Here is a 19,601-nt window from a genome sequence, read left to right as displayed (position 1 = left end):
CTTTCTGACTGCACAATCAATCCCTTGTTCTTAAAATCCCTTTATTTATTGCCTAGACTAATGTTTCTATTTGGATAGTTCACTATTTTCTGGATTGCTTTTAGTAACGGTATTTGAAAGCTTAATGGTTTTGAGTCTTTGAAATACACAGTAATATGTTGATTACTTATAAAGCCTATTATTGGTAAGGTGAAGCCATTTTATTTTTATATGATACGTGATAATACCCTGTACATTAGTTTAACATCTTTTAGTTTACAAAGCACTTTCTCATTTTTCTCTTATTTGATCCCTGAAACAACTTTTGAGATGAGCAGGGCAGGTATATATCTTGACAGGAGGAAGCTGAAAGGTTAAATGGCTTGTCCATTTAACAAGTAAGGGATCTACCTGGGATTTGAACCCAAGCCTCCTGATGTTTAGTTTGGGGTTCTTTCCATAGAACCACATGTCATTCCTGTGAGAAAGTCTTGATAAAAGGAAGGTCAGAGAAATTGGTATTTAATGAATGATTTTAAAAAATATTTTTCCAGGAACTAGAATCTTATAGAAAAGTTGGCAGTACAGTATAAAGAACTTAAAATACACACACACACACAGACACAGACACACACACACACAGTTTAAAGCACAGTATTGACCTGATGCCTCATCACCCTTGACTATTCCAGTGTGCTTCTCCTACAAACAAGGTTATTCTCCCCTCTAACACAATGCAGACATCAAAATCAGCAAGTTAATGGCAATTTGTTACTACGTCTAATCCTAAGACTGCATTCAGGTTTCACTAGTGGTCCCAATAACATCCTTTACAGCAAAAGAATCACACATTGCATTTAGTTGTCATTTCTCTTTAGTTTCCTTTAGTCTGGAAGAGATATTCAACCTTTCCTTGATTTTCGTGACGTTGACACTTTTGAAGATTAAGGCCAGATATTTTCTAAAAGGTCCTTCCATTTGGTTTTGTCTGATGTTTCTTCAGGTGTAGCGTCTCCGACAGGAATATTGCAGCAGTGATGCTGTGTCCTGCTCTTTGCGGTCCAGCAGTTTCTTCCATTACTGATGGTGATCACTTTGACTTGACTAGGTTTTTGCCAAACTTCTACATTGAAAGTTACTCTCTTCTCCCTTGTATTCAGTATTTTGTGGGGGAGGTACTTTGAAACTATGTAAATATACCATTTCTCATTAAACTTTTCAGTTTATTCTCTTATTTAGACACATATGAACTCATGGCTTCTTGTTTTATTTGATGGGTCCAAATCTGTTAATATCCTTACTGATTTGGATGCTCAGATTGCCCCAGATTTGGCCAGTGGAAGCCCTTTCAGGTTTGCTCCCATGTCCTTTCAACGTATCCCCATCATTCTTTGAGCACTTCTTTGCTTCCTGGCACAAAAAATGTTCCAAGTTCATCTAGCATGTTCCCTGTCTTAGTGCTAGAATCAGCTATTTCTCCAAGGAGCCCTGGTTCCTTTTAGAGGAGAATTGTATTTAGAAACCAAGGCCTGGGAGTTAGTTGTGCTCATTGCTGTTGGGGTGTTGCTGCTCCCAGGCCCTCCCAGTAGCCAGAGCTGGGAAATACGTGTGCATGTGAAAAGTCAGGTTACATTTACGCTTTATTTTTCTATCAAGTTTTATATATATATATATATACCTTGAGCACATACTAATATCTTCAGTTCAAATCCAACTTTGTAGAAGTCGTGTTGGTTTTCTGTTAACTTCAACTGTAAGAAACCAGCCCTCCCCATGTCTTCCAAGTAGCCTTGGGTTCAGATTAGGCACACGGCCCCTTCACCCCCACCCTGTGTGCATGCTCGCCTCCTCCTTCACCTTGCTTTCTTGGCATCACAAGGCCTTGCTGGTGGTTCTCCATACCTCCTGCCCCACTGCCCTGCTTGGGCTCTGACTCCCCCTCACTCTGGGCAGCTGCCTCCTACCCGACATGGACGATCTCCTCATGCCTGCTTGGGCACTGGCCTCCATTCTCGGGGGCCCTAATGCTTAGACACGCTCCTCACCCTCTGCAGCTCTGACACCCTGTTTTGGGATACCCTCACATGGGTACCCCCTCATTCTGCCTGTGCTTCAACACCCCAGGCCCAGCTGTGCTGTGCGTGAATACCCTTCCACCCCACTCAGGTTCTGACTTCCCACACCAGGTTGTTCCCTGAGTAGATGTCTTCCTCATCCAGTTGGATTGTGCATCTTATGCCAGGCCATCCCTCAGCATGGACATTACCCCTTCATAGGGACACCTTCCTTGCCCTGCACAGGCTCTGACATCTCACACTGGGCTGTCACCAGCGTGAACATCTACCTCACTCTGCCTACCTAACAGGTTTAGGACTAAACTGTTCAGAAAGGGAAGGGGAGGTTTTTACATTTTTTTAAGGTCAAAAATGTTTATTGATAATGAGATAAATATCACCTTTGCAAATGCCCTTAATGGGTAAAGCCTAGATTTTAAACTGCAGCTCAGCATATGAGACAACTTATTAACACTGTGTGTTGTACTGCACGTTGCTGAGGGGTGTTCAGGCTTTGTCTCTCTGCTTGGAATGCAGCTAACCCTCCTCCAGTTACCTTGCTTGCACTTAGAGGCTTAAGAATCTTCCCGTAGGGATATATGGAAGGTAAACCTTTTTAACTCTTTTCGTAGCAATATCTGTGTATCTTCATTAATCTGATCCTGAGAACATTATTAGAAATGAAGAGTTAAGTGTAGTCTTGAAATGACTTGTTTGTGTAATTACACAACTAAGTTAATTTTCTAACAAGTCTCAACAATGACTGCATTCTCCTATGGAGGTGTTAACTTGTTGTGGGCTAGAAAGCAGTCTTTGATACAATGTTTTCAGCCTGGAAAAAAAGGCTTTAATTTCAGAGTCCAGTGAAACAAATGGAGACTTGTTGGAAATTTTAACACTACCTTTTTGCTTGTTTGTCTAGCTTAAAGGAATCAATGTTTATTAGGTGATGTTTGCTAGTTTGTTCTGAAGTGTATACAGTTTCTTTTGGCCATGTTGTCAAGTTTAAGACAGTTCAATTGGTATGAATTTTTAAACAGTACACCTCAGCCCCTTCATTATATAAGTTTGTAACTAAGGAAACACTGCGCTGAAGCTGGTTTGAAGTTTTGAAGGCCGTGAAATGAGTAAGGGGTCCTAATAACTGTTTTGTTTCAGGTCTATAGCTCTAAATTACCCTTAAAAGGACTAGGGCCTACCATTGTGGCATGGTTACCATATGCAGCACAGATTGATTTTATGAGGAGTTAATGTTACATTTTTCTCCTAATCTCATATATCGTAATTGAGGAAAAGTAGATCCTAATTAAAAGCTGATGATCCAGCAGAGTGATCAATAGCATGATGCCTTGAAAAAAAAAAAAAAGTCATTAAGCTTTGCTGCTGCCTAAATATTGTCAAAGCCTTCGTTTATTTCATGGCTTCAAGCTGAGTGTACTTAATCATTTTGAGAACATGATCCTGGCTGGGTGTGGTGGCTCATGCCTGTAATCCCAGAACTTTGGGAGGCTGAGACGGGCAGATAACTTGAGGTCAAGAGTTCAGGACCAGCTTGGGCAACATGGTGAAACCCCATCTCTCCTAAAATTACAAAAATCCTGGACATGATGGCGGGTGCCTGTAATCCCAGCTACTTGGGAGGCTGAGGCAGGATAATCACTTGAACCCGGGAGGCGGAGGTTGCAGTGAGCTGAGATCATGCCACTGCACTCCAACCTGGGCAACAGAGTGAGACTATCTCAAAAAAAAAAAAAGAAAAGAAAAGAAAAAAAAAAAGAACATGATCCTGAGCACTGAGCATGACCCTTCCGGTGAATCACTGAGAACTGTGTTCAGCAGAGAGATCTTGAATAGAAATGCTTTATTGGCTTACTCTCAGCCTTCATTCTCCCAGAAGCAAAAACTGAGCAGACCTCCCTTCTTTCAAAAACGTTTTAGCTGTTTGTATTTGTCATTTTTTCAGTATTTAAGAGCCGAGGCTGTTGTCAGCAGGTGTGACTTATTGAGAACTTTTACTCCAAAGGAAAACATCTTTACAGAGTAATAGGTGTAACCAGTGTGTATTCTGTAAATTACCTCTCGTCAGAGAAAGAGAAGTGATTAGTGGGAGCTGGAAACGTGTCAGATGTTGGAGGAAAACTCATTCATGAAACATTTATTGAGCCAGGTGTCAGACTAGGGTTATGAGAAGACACAGTTGGTACCCTCAAGGAGTTGCCAGTCTAGTGGGGAAGAATGTATTATATTTTATCTGAGACACACCAGTGGTTCTCAACCTTGGCTGTACTTTGGAATAAGTTTAGGAGTTAAAAAGTATCAGTGCCTGGAGATTGTGATTTAATTGGTCTGCAATATAGACTGGGCATCAGGATTTTTAAAAGCCCCCCAGGTAATTGTAATTGTACCAGGGTTGAATATGGTGAGAGCCTGGAGAGTGGGAAGCACAGAGTGCCTTGGGAGCGTAGAGGTGGGGCACTTAACCCAGTCTAGGCTGTGTGTGTGTGTGAGAGAGAGAGAGAGAGAGAGTGTGTGTGTGTGTGCGCGCATGTGCGCGCACTCGCAGGTCAGGCAGGAGATGGGAGGGTTGTTGAACAATGATACTTCCTAGAGAAGAGAAAGTGCCTGAGTTTGTCAAGTGAAAAAGCCTGGAAAGACTGTTCTTGGCAAAAAAACAATTGAATAATGTAGAATAGTAAAGTGGTTATTGTCTTTGGAGTTAGTTCCATGCCGATTCTGCTGCTTGGTCATTTTGTCTTTGGCCGATTTATTCTCTGTGAGCTTCAGTGTCCTCATCTCTAAACCGGGAGTAGTATTACCCGTGGGGTTGTTGAAGACTAACTGAGGTAATGCATGTGAAGTGCTTAGGATCATGGCTGGCACATAGGAAGCAGTAAGTGGTGTTAGCTGTATGGAAATGGTATAATTGTCCTAGAATTAGGGCATGCATGCATGGTTTGCTTAGAGAGCTACAAGTAGATCTATATGGCTGGATTGTAGGATGCAAGACTGAAGAAGATGGGGGGGTGGGAGGCAAAAAAAAAATGCTTGGCAGGTGGGCAGGGTTGTAGGAGAATGAGGCAATTAATAATGGGATATCATGGCAGAACCAGGACATTTCCATAGTAATATCTTAAGATGTATCATGAAGTGTTCTGGGAAAACTTGGGTCCATATTGGAAAATTGGCTCTGAATGTGGCATTCTCAGCATCATTACATGTACCAAATTAGCAGTGAGTGTTAATAGGACAGAAATAGGATTTTCAGTTCCTTTAGCCAGGAAGTTAAAAATATTAAACATCCTGAAGAGTAATGGAGGGATAAGCAATCTCAAGGTGGTCGCAGAGAGCCTCTGGAAATTGTTATAATCTTAATTGTTTACAGGCTTAATGAAAATACCAACTAAGGGGGTTGCTTGGCTATTTGCATTTAGAGGAGGCACTTTTTTTTTTTTTTTTTTGATTTGCAGAGAAGTAGAGAATGCTTCTATCTGCGTTGGCTTCCCTGGCCCTTAAAATAACTGATGTATATTTGTTGATATGTTACATAACTTGTCACAACATTACTCACCACCTCTTCCATAAGGCAACATGGAAATGATCATGGATAAGCATGACCATAACTTATAATTATAGACCAATTTGTTCTTAGCATTTTAGCTCTTTTTTTGTTTTTGAGACTGTCATAATCCTTGGCTCCATGTAATGGAATAGAACTCTGCCAGCTGTTTGAACTAAGTAAGAATATTAGGTGGCTTTATTATGACTCATTAGAGTGAGGCAGTAACTACGGATAGTGGTAGAAGAAGAGGAATAACCTTCCTTGTTTCCACAAATGCCTTTTTTCTTTGAAATTTATCTTTTATTGCAAAAGCACTATTGAAATAATGGATTATTGTGGTATCCCCTATGTTTATGATGTATATTCTAAATTATTTGGAAGAATTATACTTAACTGGTAGTTCTTAAAGTATGGTCATGGGTCCAGCAGCATCAGGATGACTTGGAGACTTGTTAGAAATACTAATTCTCGGGTCCCACTTGAGACACTCTGGGGATGGGAACTGAAATCTTTTAGTTAAGCCCTCCAGGTGACAATAGTACTTGCTAAAGTTTGAGAATCATGGAACCGGATGATCACACCCATCATTTATTGAAATCTTTTAGACCTCAGGAAGGCAACTCTATTCTTTATGCCTTCTACCCAGTATTTAGGTGGCACTGGCTATGTGCCAGTCACTGCCCAGGCACCAGGGAAACACTCCTTGACATGATAGACAAGATCCCTGCTCTCCAGCAGCTTACATTTAGAGAAAGGAGACTGACTGTAAACCAAGATTATGACAGGTATAATGTGGAGAATTACAGTTAGGTGATAGAGTGTGTGTTGGGGAAGGTCTTTCTGAGGAGGCCAAATATAAGCTGTTTTCAGTGCCAAGAAGGGCCACCTGTGTGAAGATCAATATAAAGGACTGTAAGATGGGACTTCTCTTTGGTGTGTTTGAGGAGCAGAAAGAAGGTCATTGTGGCTGGAGTTCAGTGGGCAAGGGGAGAGAGGTATGATATGAAGTTGGACAGGTAGGCAGAGGCCAGATCATGTAGGACTTTGTAGGCATTGCTAAGGACTGCCACCTTCTTTTTCTGTTGTTGCTGTTTTTTTGTTTAAATTGTGGTAAATTTCACATAAGACTTCCCATCTTAACCACGTTCAAGTGTACAGTTCAAAGGTATTATGTATATTCATATTGTGGGGCAACCATTATCAATGTCCAGCTCCAGGACTACAACTTTGACTTGACTTTGAGTGGTGTGGGGAACTTTTAGGAGATTTGAGCAAAGAAGTGACATAACCTGAACTTCAGAATAAAAGGATTACTGTCTGTCAGTGTTGTGATCTGACTCTATAGAGGGGCAAGGAAGAAAGGGAGACCCGTTAGGAGGGTGCTGCAGTAATCGAGGTGATGTGATAGTGATCTATCAAGGATGGTTGTATTTGGGGGTGTTGAGAAATGTTGAGATTCTGGATATACTTTGATGGTAGAATCAGTAGAAATTTCTGATTGGTTGACTATGGCATATGAAACAGGGGAGTCGAGGATGACATTAAGTTTTGTTAGTCTCAGCAACTAGTAGAGTTCAGGAAATGCAGGTTTGAGGGAGAAAAATATGATACGTTAAATTAGAAATGCTTCTTAGATGCCCAAATGGGATTTCTTTTTTTTTTGAAACAAGGTTTTGCTATGTTGCTCAGGCTGGCCTCAAACTCCTGGCCTCAAACAATCCTCCTGCGTTGGCCTCTCCAGTAGCTGGGCATCCCCCACCATGCCTGGCCCAGTGGGGATGTTGAGTAGGCAGCTGGATAAGGGAGTCTGGAGTCAGGGAAGAAGTAGTCAAGTTGGAGATGTGACTGGGGCTTGTATGCATGGTAATGAAAGCCCAGGGACTGAATGAGATCATCTAAGCAATGAGTGTAGACAGGGACAGTAGGAGAGCTAACCTGAGAAGGAATTCGCAAAGGAGTAGCCAGTGAGGTAGGAAGAGGATCAACAGAGAGCAACGTCCTGGAAGGCAAGAGAAGAAAGACATTCAAGGAGGAGGGCAAGTGGATCAACTATCAAATGCTATTGACAGGCCGAGTGAGATGAGCACTGAGAATTGAGCATTTAAATACATTTTAGCAATGCAGAGGTCTGTGGTTACCTTGACCAACTTGTTTCAGTGGCGTGGTGGGTTCAGAAGCCTGATTGGAGTATGTTAGAGAAAGGAAGCAGCAGCAGAAACAATGAGTATATACATTAGGCGATTTTTCACTTAGATAGCAGGGCTGTATAAAACACCCTGTGGTACAGGATAATGTGTTGGTGTCCCCGTATTTTAAAGTTTGGATATAACACTTTTGCATGCTCATTTTATTTCAATTTTTAAAATGCATAAAAATAAATTAAAAATAGAAACTTGAGTAAAAATGTGGGAAGCTCTAAAGAACCTCCATGAAGTCCTAGGGTCCTGAAGAACACACTTTGAAGGCTGTTATATGAATCCAAAGGAAAGGAATGAAATTCTGAGATGAAATTCAGCCAGTTGCAAACTAGGCTTAAGAAAGACATTTTGAGGTTTCAGAGAGAATCTTCCTGATGCTCTTCAGATTATACTACCTATTACTCATGAAAGATGACCTTTGAACTTCCCTTTCTTTCATCAGATGTTCTACCTTAAGATCTTTTGAATGAAAGGGGTGTTTGCATATGGTATTTTCCACAAATATTTGGTCCCATATGCCAAAGATGCCAAGATCATTTTGTACCCTCTTGCAGGGAAAAAAGAGCACGACAATTTTTTAAGGTCCTCTTGAGACTTCAGTTTACTTAATTTTTTTTAAGTAAGATACTGTGACTTAATGTCTGATTTTAAAAATAACTCAATTTGACAAGGTATATTTAAATACCTTGAGTTTTAGAGCAGCCAGGTCTTTGCTACAGACACTTGAAAGCAAAAGCCCATGTTTCTCTTTGGGGCAGAAATGACGATTTTACACCCCCGAAATAAGTAGATTCCTGATTCACAACACACATATTTTTCTTTCCCCTCCTAAAGAAGTAGAGAGAGTATTACCATTTTTTACTGAGTGTAAAATGCCATTATTTATAATATAAGCCTTTAAGGTATTACTAAGAAAGAAAAAAATGCTGGCTCTTAGAATTGTAAAATGCTATCAGTTGTAAGAGATGTGAAAATGTGGGGGGAAACAGTTCATCCTAGAATCAAGTGAAATAGGATTTGAGGAACAGGAGGCATGAGTTCTGGCCCTGGCCATGTTTCTAGACAAGTCACTTTAGACTCCCTTTGCCTGAGGTTGCTCATTTGTATGGTTGGAGTAATCCTGACATACCTATCTCTCAGGATTATGACAACGATGAAATGAGATAACTGAGATTGTTATTTTGAAAAGTAGATGCCACTGGGCATATTAATAGTATTTATTTGATGTAAATAAATCCTTAGGCATGATTAGGCAACTCAGAAAGTTTCTTACCTCATGTTTGTTGTCAGATTTAAAATAGAATTAAGTTACAGATATTTGAAAGTACATTTTCTTCTGCTAAATGATTTTTATTTCATCTGGAAACATCTTTTTATGGTAGTTTTGAAATTAAAGAGAAAATGTAAAAATATAACTACAATATTCTTATTATCCAGACTTAACCGTTAACATTCTGTTCTGTGATCTTTTAAAAATTTATGAACTATTGGCCGGGTGCAGTGGCTCCCTGCACTTTGGGAGGCCAAGACGGGTGGATTACTTGAGGTCAGGAGTTTGAAACCAGCCTGGCCAACGAGGTGAAACCCCGTCTCTACTAAAATACAAAAGATTAGTCGGGTGTGGTGGTGTGTTCCTGTAATCCAGGCTACTTGGGAGGCTGAGGCAGGAGAATCGCTTGAACCTGGGAGGCAGAGGTTGCAGTGAGCTGAGATTGTGCCACTGCACTTCAGCCTGGATGACAGAGTGAGACCAGCCTGGCCCAACGAGGTGAAACCCCGTCTCTACTAAAATACAAAAGATTAGTCGGGTGTGGTGGTGTGTTCCTGTAATCCAGGCTACTTGGGAGGCTGAGGCAGGAGAATCACTTGAGCCCAGGAGGCAGAGGTTGCAGTGAGCTAAGATCATGCCACTGCACTCCAGCCTGGATAACAGAGTGAGACACTGTCTCAAAAATGAATATGCTGCCTCAATCTTTGTCAGTAATCATGATCTATTTCTTTTGTAGGCAGAATCCAGAGACCACATTTGAAGTATATGTTGAAGTGGCCTATCCCAGGACAGGTGGCACTCTTTCAGGTACTTTACATGTTTGATTATGATATGGTGTGTTACTTATTGTTTGAGATAGCCATGCACATGAGATAAGATGTGAATATGAGTAAATTGTTATTTGTCTTTATGTTTAAGTGCCTTTTTCCTTTTATTCATGCCCACATTATCCTAGGAAGAATGGAGAATGAAAACACAGTGAATAGTCTGAATTAAGAGTTCAAGCATAATAGGCTTGAAGTATGGCTTTATTCATTGTAATCATTGGGTCTTGGTTTGCATCTTTCACAGATGCCTGGAAGTCAACTATTTAGTGTGAAATATTGTCACCTTGCTAATGAGCAGGGCTTCACCTCTAGTCTACCAATCTAATGGTAGAATTAGATTATAGGATACAAAATAATATAAAGGAAATTCTCTGCCACTAATCTAGAAGGAGATGCTTGGACTTAATTTAGTAAATTTTATGTCTGCTGGCAAAAGAAGGTTGAAAATTAGTTGAAGGAAACACCTCCTCTGGCTTTAGCTTTTGGGCTAATTTGGATATGTGTTCCTGGAAAAGGGGGTCCTAGGAAAGACCAGGGTATCTTGTGCAGGCAGCATATATCGCTTCTTAACCTAAAATCTTTCTTGGTTAATGAGAAAAATAACCATATGATCTAGTGTTCTTTTTCTTGGTGCCTAAGAGAGTGATACATTTTGCCAAAGGTATGTTTAGGACTCTTGGTCCACCCACAAAAACACCTGCATATATTAATATTATTGTTTTTTTTTTTGAGATGGAGTTTTGCTCTTGTTGCCCAGGCCGGAGTGCAATGGCGTGATCTCGGCTCACCGCAACCTCTGCCTCCCGGGTTCAAGTGATTCTCCTGTCTTAGCCTCCCGAGTAGCTGGGATTACAGGCATGTGCCACCATGCCCAGCTAATTTTGTATTTTTAATAGAGACAGGGCTTCTCCATGTTGGTCAGGCTGATCTCGAACTCCCGACCTCAGGTGATCCACCCGCCTTGGCCTCCCAAACTGCTGGGATTACAGGCGTGGGCAACCGCACCCAGTCTATATTAATATTATTTGGTGTATAGAGACAGTGAATCTACTTGGATTAGAAACTTGGAGTAATCAGGATTCCAATGGTAGTAAGGCTCTTAACTGGCTTCACAGCCTTGGGCATGTGTTCTGTTATTTTAATTAGATTGTAATAATTGTAAACATTATTTGCTACCTTTCATTGAGTACCTGTTGTTATTCTATATGCTGGACATAATATGGTGTCATTCGTTACATTGCAACCTTTAAAGGTAGTTGGGTGGCATCCTCATTATACCCATGAGAAAATAGAATCCCAGGGAGGTGAAGTAACTTACCAAAATCATGTAGCTACAGTGTGATAGCCAGGATTTTTGTCTTAAGTCCTCTTTGGTCTGCTAAGTTGCCATCTTGAGGGTAGTGACCATGCTGTACACATCTCTTCATGTCACCTGCAGGGCTTTGCACAATGTCACCAATAGTTGTTGATGAAAATGAATGAGTTTTCCTTTAAAGTAAATGTGTGACTAACCGTGCTCTACTTTTTGGATTATCTAATGAAGGCTGTGAAACACATTACAAATTTATGCTTGTCCTGGAAGTAGAACGTTAGCATCTGTGTTAAGTTATGTCTCTTATTGTACATGGAGACCATTGGGTTTCAAAGGGAATTCTCTGTTTCCAGGTGTGTATATGCAGGAGCACTTCATAGGCTGACTTGACAGAGTTACCATTCGACAGTGGCTGTGATTTGACAATAAACTTAAGGACAAAACATTTTCTTATTTCTACAGTTGCTAATGTTTTTTCCTTTCAGTGCTCTAGGATTTTTTCTCCAAAGTTAAAATTAATTTTTTAATATGAACAAAATCTGAAAGGTACAGATGAAATGGAAGAATGAACAAAGTGAATAGCATTTATACTACTTCCTATTTCAGCCATCTAATTCCTCTCCCCATAGACAACACCTTTGTTTAACTCTACAGTTTATTTTTTAAACTTTTATTTTATGTATTTATTTTCATGAGATGGAGTTGCTCTCTTGTCACCCAGGCTGGAGTGCAGTGGCACAACCTCGGCTCACTGCAGCTTCCGCCTCCTGGGTCAAGTAGTTCTCCTGCCTCAATCTCCCAAGTAGCTGGGATTACAGGCGGCCGCCACCACTCTCAGTTAATTTTTATATTTTTAGTAGAGACAGGTTTCACCATGTTGGCCAGGCTGGTCTTGAGCTCCTGACCTCAAGTGATCTACCCACCTCGGCCTCCCAAAGTGCTGGGATTACAGGTATGAGCCACCATGCCCGGCCTGTTTTTTTAACTTTTTGTTTTGCAAGTATTTTATTTTATTATAATTTTTTTGAGACGGAGTCTCGCACTGTCACCCAGGCTAGAGTGCAATGGCGTGCTCTCGGCTCACTGCAACCTCCGCCTCCCGGATTCAAGTGATTCTTCTGCCTCAGCCTTCCAAGTAGCTGGGATTACAGGTGCCTGCCACCACATCCGGCTAATTTTTTGTGTTTTTAGTAGAGACGGGGTTTCACTATGTTGGTCAGGCTGTCTCAAACTCTTGATCTCGTTATCTGCCCGCCTCAGCCTCCCAAAGTGTTGGGATTACTTACAGACATAAGCCACTGCGCCTGGCCCTTATTTTTTAATTAGTATAAATTTAGGGGTTACAAGAACAGTTGTGTTATGTGCATATATTGGTTAGTGGTGAAGTCTGGGCTTTTAGTGTACCCATCACCTGAATAGTGTACATTGTACCCATTAAGTAATTTCTCATCCCTCAGCCCCTCCCACCCTTTTGAGTCTCCAGTGCCTATTATTCCACACTCTATGACCATGTGTACACATCATTTAGTTCCCACTTATAGGTGAGAACATGCTGTATTTGACTTTCTATTTCACTTAAAAGAATGGCCTCCAGTTCCATCCATGGAACTGCAAAAGACATGATTTCATTCTTTTTTATGGCTGAGTAGTATTCCACATTTTCTTATCCAATTGCCCATTGGTGGACACTTATATTGATTCTATATCTTTGCTATTGTAAATAGTGCTTCTATAAAAATATGAGTGCAGTTATCTTTTTAATATGATTTATTTTCCTTTGGGTATATATTCGGTAATGGGATGGCTGGATCAAATGAATTGTTTTGAGACTATTTTAAGAGTGACAAGAACAGTCCAGTGCGTATGCTCTTTCCTTAGATTTGCCAATTGTTATTATTTTGCTGCATTTGCTTTATCACTCCCCCAATACGTACACAGCACATATGTGTGCATGTGAGTATATACACACAGAATTATTGCTGAATCATTTAAGAGTGAGTTGCAGATATTATGACCCTTCATCCCTGCATATCCAGGAGATATTCTGGATATATCTCCTAAGAATAAAGACATATTTTTATACACCCCTAGTATAATGATTGAAATCAGAAAATTTAATGTTGATACAATGTCAGTTGTCTATATTTAAATTTAATCAATTGTTATGTCATGTCCTTTATAGCATTTTCCCTATGACCCAGAATCCAATCCAGAATCATGCAATCCATTTAGTTTTCACGTCAGTTTACTTCCTTTCAGCCCAGAATGATTTTTACAGCCTTTCTTTGCCTTTTTTGACATGTTTTTGAAGAATTTGGGTCTGTTGTTTTGTAGAAAGTTCCTGGATTTGTATCTGTCTGATTGGATCTTCGTGATTAGATGCAGGTTATGGGTTTTTGGTAGAAGTATCTCAAAAGTGTTATGTATCCTTCATTGCATCCAGTAAGCAGACACATGATATCTGTCCTGTTCTTTGTGAAAAAGTACATAAAACATATATATAGTTTAACAAATAAGTATAAAGTGAATAACCATGTTATTACAATCCAGGTTAAGAAATATAATGTTACCCAGTTCTTCAGAAATACTGGTCCTGGCAAGAGGGACCCCTGCCTTGGCCTGATGCTTTAGAGGGATCTGCTTTGTCCCTCCTCTACCAATGCCCTTTCCACAGGGCAAGGAGTCTCTGGGGCCTACGGAACGTGGTCACTTGGAGACTAAACGCTTCCATCCTAGACCATGCTTTGAGCACCCAGCATCTCAGAACTTCTTGCTCAAATGGCCTTGAGCTTGTTTCTGGAGCCTGTGTGAGTCTCTCCCCTGGGGTCTGTCCTCCTGGGAGTGGACTATGCTCCTGGTGTATACATGCCTAGGTCTAAGGGTGGCCTAAGGATAGCTGTCAGTGGGGAATAGGATATGGGATAGAGCTTGCAGTACAGGATGGAGAGGGGCAGTGGGCAGTGAGCCAATGGCCAATTTGCCCTGCACCACTGCTTTTCTCCATGGAATGCAAAATACAAAAACTCAATGTGAACCTGGCCTTCTAGTCAGTTGTAAAGGTATATTTATTATGGCAGGAGGATAGAAAATATTTACTAGTTTGTATGCTTGTTTTAAAACTTTTAAATATTTAAATATTCAGATGTATGGTCTGTAGGTCTCTATTTGAACCCTTGCCTAAGCCCTGTAAATGTTACAGGTGGGTTTGCTCAGCACCACAGAGGCCCCTCCCTCCCTCCCTTCAGAGGTAACTACTATCCTGACTTTTATGATAATCATCTCTTTGTTTTTCTTCGTAGTTTTCCTACATAAATATACCTCCTTGAAAAAATATAATTGAATTGTGCCGCCTTCTGAATTTTATAGAAATGGAATTATTCTGTATGTAGCTCTGCTGCTTTTTTGCTCAGTTATGTTTGAAAGGGTCTTTCATGTTGTGTGTAACTGCAGTCATTGATTTTCTTTTTTTTTTCTTTTTATATATGCTTTCAGTCATTGATTTTCATTGCTGTGCAGTGTACTATAGAATTATTTTAGAATTTAGTTATCCATTCTACTAATGGATGTTGACCTTTGAAGTTGTTTGCAGTTTTTGGCTACTATAAGCCATGCTACTGTGATCTTTCCTACGTATGAATCCTGGCACATGTAAACATACATTTCCATATAGAACATACTTGATTACTGAATCATGCCATACTTTTACAAAATGGTACTCCCACCTGCAGTGTTTGGTAGTCTACACTTACTGCTCTACAACTTCCATCAGCCCTTGGTATAGTTAGATTTGACTTTTGCAGTCAAATGTATCTCCTTGTTGTTTTTTATTTGCATTTTGTTGAAGACTAATGAGATTGAACCCCTTCTTATATGCTTATTGGCTTCTTACTTATTCGTTTGTTTATTAGTTAGAGACAAAGTCTTGCTCCTTTGCCCAGCTGAAGTGCAGTGGTGTGTTCATAGTTCATTGCAGCCTCGAACTCCTGGGCTCAAGTGTTCCTCCCACCTTAGCCTCCTTAGTAGCTGGTATAGGCTTATTGGCCTTGTGAATATCTTTTATAAAGTGCTCATTCAGGCTACTTGCTCATTTTTAAAATTGAGTTTTCTACCTTTCCTCATTGGTTTATAAGAAATTGTTTATATACTGTAGATATTAATTATCTGGTTATATGTGTTATAGATATCTTCTGTGGTTTGTCTTTCATTCAATGGTATCTGACCAAAAATTCTTGGTTTTGATATACTGTAATTTATCAATATTTTCCTACTCTACAGATACAAAGATGTTTTCCAATATTTCCTTTTTTTTTTTTTTTTTTTTTTTTACTTTTTAAATTTTGTGTAGAGATGGGCCCTTACTATGTTGCCCCGGCTGATATCAAACTCCTGGATCAAGCGATCCTCCCACTTCAGACTCCAAAGTGTTGGGATTATGGATGTGAGCTACCTCTCCAGGCCCAATATTTTCTTTTAAGAGATAGATAGGGCGGGCTGGGTGCAGTGGCTTACGCCTGTAATCCCAGCACTTTGAGAGGTCGAGGTGGGCAGATCACAAGGTCAAGAGTTCGAGACCAGCCTAGCCAACATGGTAAAACCCCGTCTCTATTAAAAATACAAAAACTAGCCAGGCATGGTGGTGCATGCCTGTAGTCCCAGCTATTTGGGAGGCTGAGGCAGGATGATCGTTTGAACCTGGGAGGCGGAGGTTGCAGTAAGCTGAGATTGTGCCACTCCAGCCTGGGTGACAGAGTGAGACTCCATCCCCCCCCCAAAAAAAAAAAAAAAGAGAGATAATTTTGCCTTTTACATCTAAGTCTTTACTAAGGATATTAGTTTTCTATTGGATGATTAATATTCAGAAAAGTTAACCTCTAAATTTGATTCCTCATCGGTGATTTTTAAAAATTGGGAAGCTAAGTAAAACTTATTTACTACAATATGCTATGTCTGTACTTAAAACATTTTATAAAGTGTTCAGGTACTTCAGACCATACCTAAAACATTACCTAATGATAAAAAGATGTGAGGTGAGAAAGGGTAAACTTTAAGGACAGTTCTTTTTTCCATTGATTGCTTTTAATGTCTACACTAGTGAAGTCATGTATTGTAAACTGTCCCTCATGTGTTCTGTGCTCTGAAGAGCATCTCATGACATCTGTGGAAGGGACATGTGATCTGTCAGTTCTACTTAGAAATTGCATTAAGACCCCAACACTGAATTGGAACACTTTCCAAAGATTGTACAAATAAAATTTAAGTACACAAGCTGAACGCCATATTTTAGGAATTCATAAGATTTTCTAGTTACTAGTTACCAGTGAATAAACTGTCACCTAATATTTGATTTCAGGTACCTTTGTCTGCTTCTACAGCTTTATTTGTTTTTAATACAACTTATGTTTGCCTTTTTCTAATATTTAATGCATTATTTTTGCCATTTTACATAATCACAAAGAATCTGCTTTAAGATTAGTCTTTGTTCCTGGGATCCGCATCTCTGATCTGTGCCAAAGTATCTGAAAAACTTAGATATAAACCTTACGCCGTACAGTACCAGTGTCTGGGCATAATCTTCCCTTTGAAGTTTGTTTGCATCCCCCTAGAGGGATTAATTCCCTGCTGTGAGAAGGTGGGTTAGAAAGCACTGAAACTACTTTATGGGTCTTTAATTGGAGGATTTAGTATACATTTTGTTCTATAAACTTCTGTGGGAGTTTCATTCTTACAATTTTTCTTATACTGTGGTATATTATGTTTTCATTGTAAATTAAAGTACATATACTCAAATTTTTCTTGTTATTTAGTGTATACTGAGATTATCCTGGTGTGTGTGTTTTTTTCCATTTATCTTTAAATTTTTAGTAGCTTGTTTTCTGATTAGTTCTTGAGTATGTAAAATTTTAAACTTCTTGGAAAATGATGAACAAGAGAAAAATTATCACTCAATAACTACTGTTAATGTTTCAGTATATTTATTTTCTTATAGTCTTTTGTGTGTGTGAATGTGTGTGTAAATAAAATATAAAAACTTTTTTTCTGAACTCTCAGCTGTATGTGTTTTCCTCACTGTCTCCAATTATTCATTAAGCTTTCCCTAAAATTATTAATGTAGATTTGTAGAAATCATTTTAGTTGCTATGAATTATTACATTGTGTTTATGTGCTACATTTACTTATAACGGAATCTTTAGGTTGTTTCCAAAGTTCTCCTGTTATAAATGATGTAGTGAACATCTTTGTGTATAACGCTTGTCAGTTTATGTATGTAATTTAAATGCTTAAAAAAAGTCATATCATTTTGAGGAGATCTTTGATCTACTTAGTTCTTAATTTTTGTATGCTTATTTTTTTTTTTTGCCAAACTTCATTTTGCGACTCCAATTGGTGTATTTGTTCAAGAACCTACCTTTACATAGGGATCCCAGAAAATCAAGACAGCTCAAATTGCAAAAACTCTGAATTCAGCCTGTGCGACCAAAGGTCTCGGAAGAGGGTGCTCTTGTAAGAGAGATCAGCCTGCAAGGTCCCATGATCAGATGGCACTGGCCACGCAAAAACTCTGGAATGCATTTCAAACACAAGTGTCTCATTACAGCTGGCATCTTAGCCTGCAGCAGGCACTCTTCTTGGGCAGATGTTTAGCACTGGGAGACTGGCAGCATCAGGTTCTTCAGAGCTGCTTGGCAGACCAGCTTCCTCCTGTGTCTACCCCACATCCCCCTACCCCAACCCCCAGCATTTTCAGTGCATTAGCCCAATGGCCACTTTTTAAAAAGAATGGGGTGGTTAGGTTGAGAAACTGTTGGGGAACTCTGAAAGGCATGCCTAAGACATGGTGCTTTGGTTGCTGAGTTTCTCAGATACGTGGGTGTTAAGCAGCAACATAAAAAAAAAATCTTTACTTAGAATTTCTTAACTAACTATACACATTTCTATATTAGCAGTATCATGGAGAAAACTGAGTTTTTGCTGACTTAAAATATTGAGAGCCAGATTTGTTATTCTAAAGTTTAACTTTCATTTTACAGGACTGTAAATTGTGGTCTAGGAGCTTCACCTGAATATCTGTGATCACAATGGATACTCAAAATTATTAGACATTTTTAAAAAGCTGATTTAAAAAACATGATGCTGGGGGTTAGTGTCTCACGCCTGTAATCCTAGCATTTTGGGAGGCTGAGGCAGGTGGATTGCTCGAGCTCAGGAGTTCAAGACCAGCCTGGGCAACATGATGAAACCCCATCTTTACTAAACATACAAAAACATATCTGGGTATGGTGGTGCACGCCTGTGGTCCTAGCTACTCGGAAGGCTGAGGTGTGAGATCACTTGAGTCCAGGAGGTAGATGTTGCAGTGAACCAAGATTGTGCCACTGCACTCCAGCCCAGGCAACAGAGCTAGACCCTGTCTCGAAAATAATAATAATAATAAAATTAAAAACAACTCGCTGTCTGTTGAGAAGTGGTATGGTTGGGGGAGCTCTTTTGAGAGTCAAATTTTATTCCAGATTAAAATGTTCTAGAGAGATTAATTCATCTTACTTTTTTCAATAATAATGACAGTGAATGACAGCAAGCTTAAAGAATGGTAATAGAATAGCTAACTTTCCTTGAGTCCTTATTATGCCCCAGGCACTTTTCTTAATATTACTTTTTTAAAGCTCGAACAATTCTCTAAAGATGGCTCTTATGTTTGAGGAAACTGAGACTCAGAGAGGTTTACTTGCCCAGGTTGGACAACCACAAAGTCATAGAACCATGAAAAAATAGCTGGTTAGGCCAGCCACAGTGGCTCACACCTGTAATCCCAGCACTTTGGGAGGCTGAGGCGGGCGGATCACGAGGTCAGGAGATCGAGACCATCCTGGTCAACATGGTGAAACCCCATCTCTACTAAAAATACAAAAATCAGCTGGGTGTGGTGGCATGCACATGTAATTCAAGCTACTCAGGAGGCTAAGGCAGGAGAATCCCTTGAACCCAGGAGGCAGAGATTGCGGTGAACCCAGATCACGCCACTGCACTCCAGCCTGGCAACAAAGCAAGACTCCGTCTCAAAAAGAAAAAAAATTAGCCGGGCATGGTGGTGGGCACTTGTAATCTCAGCTACTCAGGAGGCTGAGGCGGGAAAATGGCTTGAACCTGGGAGGTGGAGGTTGCAGTGAGCCGAGATCATGCCACTGTATTCCAGCCAGGGCGACAGAGTGAGACTCCGTCTCAAAAAAAAAAAAAAAAAAAAAAAAGCTGATTAATATTACCCGCATGTGCAGTGGTTAGAACAGTCAGATAAGGTTAATGTGGGGGCAGATAAATCAGGATTGTACAGAAAATGAGGGGATATGTGGTTTTATTCATGAACTATACAAGGGATTCTTATATTTGTTTTTTAAGTCACACGATTA

At 39.9% G+C, this 19,601-nt stretch overlaps 1 protein-coding gene across 5 annotated transcripts in view; it reads left to right on the top strand.

The window, feature by feature from the left end:
- DENND1A (DENN domain containing 1A) overlaps window positions 1-19,601 on the top strand; it is a 544,738-nt gene that overhangs the window by 34,066 nt on the left and 491,071 nt on the right. For all 5 annotated transcript variants that reach the window (XM_030817797.1, XM_012509181.2, XM_030817793.1 and 2 more), the window contains exon 2: window positions 9,797-9,867. In XM_030817797.1, coding sequence (XP_030673657.1) covers window positions 9,797-9,867 — 71 coding nt within the window. The remainder of the gene's footprint in view (window positions 1-9,796; window positions 9,868-19,601) is intronic.

This window comes from Nomascus leucogenys, chromosome 8 (genome assembly GCF_006542625.1).
Source record: "Nomascus leucogenys isolate Asia chromosome 8, Asia_NLE_v1, whole genome shotgun sequence".
In the NCBI taxonomy this organism is placed as follows: Eukaryota; Metazoa; Chordata; class Mammalia; order Primates; family Hylobatidae; genus Nomascus; species Nomascus leucogenys.
Note: the sequence above shows the minus strand (reverse complement) of the source record. Positions and strands in the feature narration are given on the sequence as shown.